This window comes from Cryptomeria japonica, chromosome 2 (genome assembly GCF_030272615.1).
Source record: "Cryptomeria japonica chromosome 2, Sugi_1.0, whole genome shotgun sequence".
Classification (NCBI taxonomy): Eukaryota; Viridiplantae; Streptophyta; class Pinopsida; order Cupressales; family Cupressaceae; genus Cryptomeria; species Cryptomeria japonica.
This window is the reverse complement of record NC_081406.1, coordinates 18944338-18952266: the sequence shown is the minus strand read 5'-3', so window position 1 is coordinate 18952266 and position 7929 is coordinate 18944338. Positions and strand designations below refer to the sequence as shown.

Here is a 7929-nt window from a genome sequence, read left to right as displayed (position 1 = left end):
TGTGAGATATTAATATTTTCATTTTTCAAAATGTTTTTAAAAATGTTCAAAGTCAAATTTTAGGTACTTGGAGGCTCCATATTGGCTTGAAAAGTGGTTGAAAATCATTGTTTTTCCTAACAAACACATTGTGAGGACAACCATCTTTTTGAGATCTTTCCAATGATATATAATTTAGTTGAAAATCCAATGATTGAATAAAAAATTATTACACTAAGAAGTTTTATTAAGAGCAGGAAAATGGATGATTGGACTTATGGTGCTCGAATGAGATTTGCACTTTCAAGAATTTTCTAGAGAAGTTGAACATTATATATAAATAGGAAAAATGAGGGGGTTTTGAAAGACAACTCCAATAATGCAGATTGTGGCTCTAACTGCAAATTATTGTAATGAGAAAGACCACATGGTTGAAGCATGTTATTTTTTGAATGTTAAAATTTTATTTTATTGGGAAAATAGAGAGCAAATGTTTCTTCTTGCTTTTTTTTTTTTTTGGTCTATTTTTCTATTTTTGTTGTGTGTTTGGGTTTTTAAGGGGAGTAATCTTCATTAAAATTTGCACCCTTCCATTGTAGATTTAACACCTCTTGAAACTTTTGCTTACAATCACAGTTAATATAATTTTGTCACTACAAATCTTCATGACATAATATTATCACATGCATAGAGAGATTAAATACTTTTATACCATGTAAAAAATGGTAGATCCAACATAGATAAAATACATCAAACCATAGTTGCACATTGATAATACTGAAATTGATATTCAATTGATTCAATCATAATCTTTCAAAGCTATTATTCATGTACAAAATTGGAACCAACTATTAAACTAATAACTAATAAATGACTAATTTATTTATTTAATATTTAATCTAATCTAAACTACCCAAATTAATGTAATAGCTAACAATAGCTACCTCTCAATTTATTAGTAGTTGTAGAGATTAGTTATGCATTTTTTTTATCAACTACATTCTCTTCAATATGTAATTTTCACTTGTCATTGAATAATATCATTGAACATATATTCTCTCAAAGATAAGTGATTTTTCATATAAAAATGTTCTACAAAATACAAATAATTTTTTTTTTTATTATTATCTTGAGTAAAAGATATATAAATTTTAATTGTCTAAGATGACTTAGAATTTACCGCAAAATTGATTTAGTGTTGACTTTCACTACTATGATGTTATGAAAAAAGGCACCAAAAAATAGTTAAACAATTAAACTTCTATGATTATTGAGACCCTAGAATCGAAGGGCTTAAAATAGGAGCATATCTATTATCTAGTCCATCTTGCATGGTTCTATTTTAATGATGCAAATTCATTTTAAGAAAATGTATATCTTCAATACTTTTGAAGATCAAAGATGTAATGGAGGAGTGATTAAATACCTTACATATAATGTTATTTCAAATGGGCTATTCAAACATTTCACATGTCATATTGGACCCTTTAGTAGGTACCTAATGAGTTATTTGAACTTTCGACTCTTAATTTTATATATCTTTATCCTATCCATAAAAGGAGAAGCCCAAAATAATTAGAGGAAGTATGTATAAAGAATATGAAGGAATATAACAATTTTTTTTTTACAAAGTATAAAGAAAAATACTTTTGTAATGTTATCATGCGTAAAGAAGGTAAATTTTGTAAACTATACATAAATAATTTTTTATTAAGATGATTTAGAACTTACCTCAAAATTGATTTAGTATTGAGTTTGACTACTATGATGTTATGACAAAGAGACAAAATAACTAAAATGTACAATTAGTTAAACAATTAGAATTCTATAATTTGTACATTAGAATTGAAGTGCTTGGAATGGGACTACATCTATGGTCTATTCCATCTTGCATTGTTCTATTTTGATGATGTGATTTCATTTTAGGAACAAGTATATCTTGAATACTTTAGAATGATGTTTGTTTGACACATTTTTGTAAGGAAAATAGCTAGTGCTAAGAATTATAATCTAGAATTTCTGTGAATATATGGATGACCATCTAAATTCCTTCCTAGCGAATAGACCCCGCTTTTGATTTAATAATATAAAATAAAAGACAAACAATTATGTGTGATTTTGATAGGTAAACTAGAATATAATAGTTGAATCCTCAATTGACATAATGCTAACTAATGCAGTTTAATATAGATGTAATATTTTGATTGTCCTTTGATTAAAAAGATCTAGGATAATGACTATAAGCATAATCTTAGACATGTAATTTAAAAAAATTATATGATGATCGGTAGATAATAGTGATATTCTAGAAATGTTAGCTTAAAAAATGATTAAATTAAAATTTAAAAAGAAAGTGATGAGATTAAAATACAATCTAAAATATAGAATCACAAACACAATCTTAAAATTAAAACAATTAATAGTTCAAAAGTGATCTATTATTTTTATCATTCAATTAGGTGAGCTATTTTAAGCTGCAATTTTAATATAATGTAAGGAATACATTTCCATATTTTATTAGGCTTCTATTTTCTCATACCATTTCTCCTATGAATGTTATGCAATGAAAAAGTCTTGAAAAAGATCCATCATTATATTAATACTAACGCCTGGGGAGAGGCTGTCGGCAAGACAAATTTGGGTTTATTGAAGAGAGAGATAGAGAGTAGCACGACTCCCATTGCGAGAAGTTAAGTTTCTACTTGCAAAGAGACGAAGTGTTGAGAATTGCCTATGTGAAGAAGATGCGAACCGAGTGGTAGATGGCTATTGCCAGCCTTATCCACAATACTGAGGCCCTTGCATACATCAACATTGAACACCACTCTTTCTTTGCCTCCTGCATTAACATGAACCTTTTCAAATCCGACCAACTGCCTCTTTGGAGCACCATCATTTTGATGCTTGGATGGGGGTGTAGAAAACAAGAATACTACGTGGCTTCCATCTTTAGAACCAGCGTTTTGTACATCAACGTGAATATCCATGGACAAGTCTTCACAGGTAGTGTGTCTTACTGGGATGGTGTCACACGAAGCAGCAGTACATGCATGCTTGGCATTATTCATGATTGGAACAGTCACTAGCTTAGGTCCCTTAACCAAAGTGGCATTGAATTGTATGTAACTTAGACCTTCGCCAAAATCGTAAATAGTTTCTCCAGTGTAGAATCTGTGAGTTCTTCCAGGATATCCAGTGGATGGATCTGGCCTCATGTTCATGTTAGTCATGGGGACCTTGTCAACAAATTCTTGAGGATACCATGTCACTGGCAGTTTCCCACCTGAGACAAACCAGTAAGAAAGACATGTATCAGTTGCCAACCTTGCATGTTCACAGGATTAGGGTCCATATAGAATGTAATTGAAAAACAAATGGAGGAGTTAATTTATACAAACTTGGATTGTGTTTCCCAAAAAGTACATCAGCAATGGCTGTGCCTCCAGCCTCTCCTGGATAGCCTACCCAGAGAATGCCCTTGATATTTTCATCGTGCTTTGCAAAGGTTATATCAAAAGGTCCCCCTGACATGATGACGAGCACTACAGGTCCCTTTGATGCTTTGGCAACTTGGGACACTAGCTCCTCTTGGTATCCAGGCAGCAACAAACTTTGTCTGTCAAGTCCCTCGGCCTCTAATGACAGGTCCCCTCCTATTACTAACACTGTTGCATCTGCACGTCTTGCTTGTTGAACTGCTTCCTCGACTAAATCACTTTTAGCACACAACACATTTGGACAACCTGAGGCGTAAAAGGTTGGAACATATTCTGCAAGCCCTTCAAGAGGCGATGTGTATCTACAAGGAACTCCTGTAAATAATGACCAACAATAAGATATTTGAAAGAAAAATACATATCCATAAAAAAAAATGGGTGGATATAAAATCTGTCTCAATAATTCATACAGAATTAAAATTGAAAAACATAACATCTGAAATTCGGATTAAAAAATATGATTAAAAACATACCACCTAGAATTGGGAAACACATAATACCTAGAGTTATGATAAAAGAAACATAACATCTAGGACTCGTATCAAGACACATAACTCCTAGAATTATGATTTAAAAAACATGACACAAACAGCAGCTAGATGTGAGCTAGTACCTGCATAGTTGCCAATCATGGCTTCAGTGGCACCTGCATTGGGCCCAACGACAGCTAAAGAAGAGATTTTATCTGCAGCGAAAGGCAAAGTGCCCTTATCATTCTTGAGCAGCACTATCCCTTGTCTGGCAGCCTCCGTAGCCAATTCTCGATGCTCGTCTGTACAAACATCGCTTGGTCCCAGGTTGCCAAATTGCTGTTTGGCGGGATTCCCATCAAACCAGCCAAGCCTCATCAACGTTCTGAAGTTGTTCATCAGAGCTTGATCAATGTAAGACTCGTTCACCTTTCCTGCCATCACAGCTGATTTTGTGTACTGCCCGAGGAATCTTCCACAGTCCAGATCCAACCCTGCATTCATATACCCACAAATGCAGAAAAGAAGATGTAAATAAAACAATCATTTGAGTAGCCCGAAATTTCAGTTTTGCATGACGAGAATGGTTGTTACCAGCTTTTAGAACGTCGGCGACTGCATCCTCAGGAGTGGCTGTGTAGTGTTGTGCATTGTATAACACATCAACCGAATCACAGTCGGACACTATGTACCTGAGAACAAGGAAAAATCCCTAAACTTAAAACTGTCTCAAAAATCATCAATCTGATTGAATTGACAGAAATCATGATTAATCTTCCAACATTTCCTATCACCTTTTTAATCCATCATCAAGATGAATGAATGAAATCAAAATTTTAAAATATTGATACAAAAATTAACACATAATCAAATCCAGAAATATATATTAATCACATTTTCATGAATTATGAAAAACTGAACTATTTGATTAACAAAAATTCCTAAATCTCAACTCTCTCAAAAGCGATCGAGTTAACGGAAACGCATAAAAAGCTAAAGATTTTTGGGTTTTGTACCCATTTAAATTCCATTGGCCTCTGACAGTGCCTTTGAGCAGATTTGGATCTGCGCAGGAGGGGACGCCATTGATTTTGTTGTAAGAGCACATCACACTGGCAACATTGCCATCCAAGACGCAACTTTTGAATGGAGGATTGTATGTATCAGCCAGATCTTGTTGAGAGACAACGGCGTCGAAGGTGTAGCGTTGGATGCCATTCCAGTTGTCCAAGTCATAGGCAGTGTAATGCTTACAGCAAGCAGCCACCTTAAGTCTGTTGGGGTCCGAAGGGTCGGCTTGCTGCAACCCTTTTACATAGCTCGAAGCGTAAGCACTGGTTAAGAAAGGGTCTTCGCCAGGGGTCTCATGGCCTCTTCCCCATCTGGGGTCACGAAATACGTTCACATTAGGGCTCCAGTAGGTCAGACCGGCTAGTCCAACATTATACATGGCGCGTGCTTCCGTTGATACAGCCTGCAACAAAGCCTCTCTCCTTTCAGTGCCATGCATGGACACATCACACTACTGAATTCTATACAACGTGAATTCAATGCATGCAAACATCACACTACTGAGTTCCATACAACGTGAATGCAATGCATGCAAACATCACACTACTGAGTTCCATACAACGTGAATGCAATAATAAATGGGAAGGAAAGAAAGAAAGAAAGGACAAACCTGGCCAATGGCTTCCCAGAGGGAAACATTGAAGGAAGCGGCAGAAAGAATGACAGTGGGGAAACTGGTGGCAGAGGGAACGGTAGGCTGAAAACGAGTGCCTGGGCCTACATCGGAGACTCCATGCAATGCTTCGGACCACCACTGGTAGGCCGGAATGCCAAGCCTGGGAATGGCACCTGCTCCGTTCCCCAGCTGTGACACTTTCTCGTCCAAGTTCAGACGCCCAACAAGGTCCATCACTCTCTCTTCTATACTCAATCGCAAGTTACAGAAACCAAAAGAGTTCATTCCCCCATTGCATGGAAACGGAGGGGCCTGCGAATTAGCAACATTGTTATCAACTCCTCCTCCGTTCAGAACCAGCCCCACGATAACTAACAGAACCCACAAAGTGTCCATGCTGCCTCTTCACTGACGAAGTCCGTTGCGTTGAGAATAGCAGTGCCTAGTATTTATAAAGTGAAAATACCCGTGTGCCTATTCTTCTTCTTATCCTTTCCTACTCATTCTTCGCCATGCACCCGGCGGCTAACAAGGTTATACAACTATTATCCAATAATGTCGTCGTGATCTATCCAAGGGCCATTAATTCACAATTCATGACACATAAATCGTTACACAATCTGGATTGCTGCAATATAGGGCATCCGTCACCAGTCTCCTCGATAATCAAAGTATTTATCCTTGATCCATCCTCCGTAAGTTAGCACCGTTATGTATGCGATTCGAGGTAAGCTTAAAGAACTGTTCACGTAATCGCGTAAAATTAATATGAAACCGATAATTGTTAGGGCGTCATTAGGGAAGAGGGGCACATGGTGGTGCACCATCCTATGGAATTTATATGGAGTGTCACATATGACAAAGATCTATTTAGTTTTTTCATAATTTTAAAAAATCTTCTTAGAAGTGTTCAAATTAGTGATCATGTGGAGGATGACGAGCAGATGAGACTCTACATCTTCTTTATCATTTTTATTGTTGATTGAAATCACTAGTGGCAAATTCCAATTGTCCAAGTACATGTTCACCATGCATGTTATGGATCGGAAACTGGATAGACATATGTAATTCCAATATGGTAACATTTATCCCATGTCACATCATACTCCACTTTCAACCCATTGCCCTAACTTTGCACCCTTCCACATTTCAATGTTTGGGATGGTGCTAGGTCTTCAAATGATAGAGCCTTTAATGCTAGAATATGCCTCATTAGTCTTCCATTGTCATTCCACTATTGACCCTCTGCTACCTAAAATATAGTTTGGTTTGGCACCTATTGGAGCTCAAAATTGCAGGTAGCCAAACCCTAAAGGTATGCCAAGCCTTATGCTCAGGTTCAACAATCAATTCTGGCCAACTAATGGAATGAACCACTTTGGTTACTATTCCCTGCACTTCTGGCTCTGCTAAACCAAGGCGGGTGCACCTATATATTGATTAAGCATATCTAATTTCCTATTAGCTTATCATCAATCTCTACTTCCTCTATTTCAGAATGGCATGAGTGTTTAAAATAAAACAATATAATTTCTAATCCTACTCCTACCTCCTACTTCCAAAAAAATGAAATTGAAACTATGGATGAGTATTGGTGCAATCATCGGTTAGGAGGGACCTCAAAGAGATCAATCCGGACTGTTCAGCAAGAGTAAACACAACGGAAACACAAGGATATGATGGAGGCAATGCAGAATAGAATGATTTATATCATGAAAACTGATTATAATCAACCAGTAAAATCCGGATTATAGAAACTAGCTCACTGGCCTACTAAAACATGCTCAATTATAGAACAGGTCACAACCGGGACCTCAAATCTTAAGATCTAGCTTCTAAGTTTTGTCTACCACCTTCAATATCATTCTAATTGGTGCAGGGGCACCTCATCAACACTCAAATCATGAATCTAAGGATGAAGACTAGGAACATGATAATGTCCTAGTGTGTATTGTGTTTCACGTGTCCAATAAACCCCACCATGTAAGCACATGTCATCAATTAGGCAATTTGATAAGCCAATTGGGACAATGTGGTCAATAGGGGTAGTAGATGGTTTAGTTTTGTGTTTGATAGGTTTTTGACATGTTTTAGTAGTGTTTGGTTGATCCATGTGTGTGGAACCTTAGCAAGTATGACAACATTTTGTGCAAAGTTCCAAAAATGCAACTTTTGAGTGCAAAAGTGCAACTTTTTGAATTATGGTTGGGGGAAGCCTTTCAATGGCCCCAACCTACTCCAAATTCACTTGGAAACCATTGGAGAGTTGTATAATCCTTGTGGACATGATTCCCAA

The 7929-nt window shown here is 36.4% G+C and overlaps 1 protein-coding gene across 1 annotated transcript; it reads right to left on the bottom strand.

The window, feature by feature from the left end:
• Nucleotides 1–2574: 2574 nt before the first annotated feature.
• Nucleotides 2575–6237, bottom strand: LOC131035396 (beta-xylosidase/alpha-L-arabinofuranosidase 1). Its single transcript, XM_057967097.2, has 6 exons — nt 5628–6237; nt 4963–5420; nt 4541–4638; nt 4090–4440; nt 3378–3791; nt 2575–3262 (listed from the first exon to the last, which is right to left on the bottom strand). The coding sequence occupies exons 1-6, from the start codon at nt 6027–6029 to the stop codon at nt 2670–2672; spliced, it is 2316 nt and encodes a 771-aa protein (XP_057823080.2). The 5' UTR covers nt 6030–6237; the 3' UTR covers nt 2575–2669.
• Between the last annotated feature and the right edge of the window lie 1692 nt (nt 6238–7929).

What these genes read in the sequence shown, in the direction of transcription:
- LOC131035396 (XM_057967097.2), bottom strand. Translation starts at nt 6,029, where the DNA reads ATGGACACTTTGTGGGTTCTGTTAGTTATCGTGGGGCTGGTTCTGAAC. An exon ending in GGCCAATGGAATTTAAATGG is followed by an intron (nt 4,639 to 4,962) that starts GTACAAAACCCA and finishes CCTTGTTCTCAG; the next exon opens with GTACATAGTGTCCGACTGTG. An exon ending in CATGATTGGCAACTATGCAG is followed by an intron (nt 3,792 to 4,089) that starts GTACTAGCTCAC and finishes CATTATTTACAG; the next exon opens with GAGTTCCTTGTAGATACACA.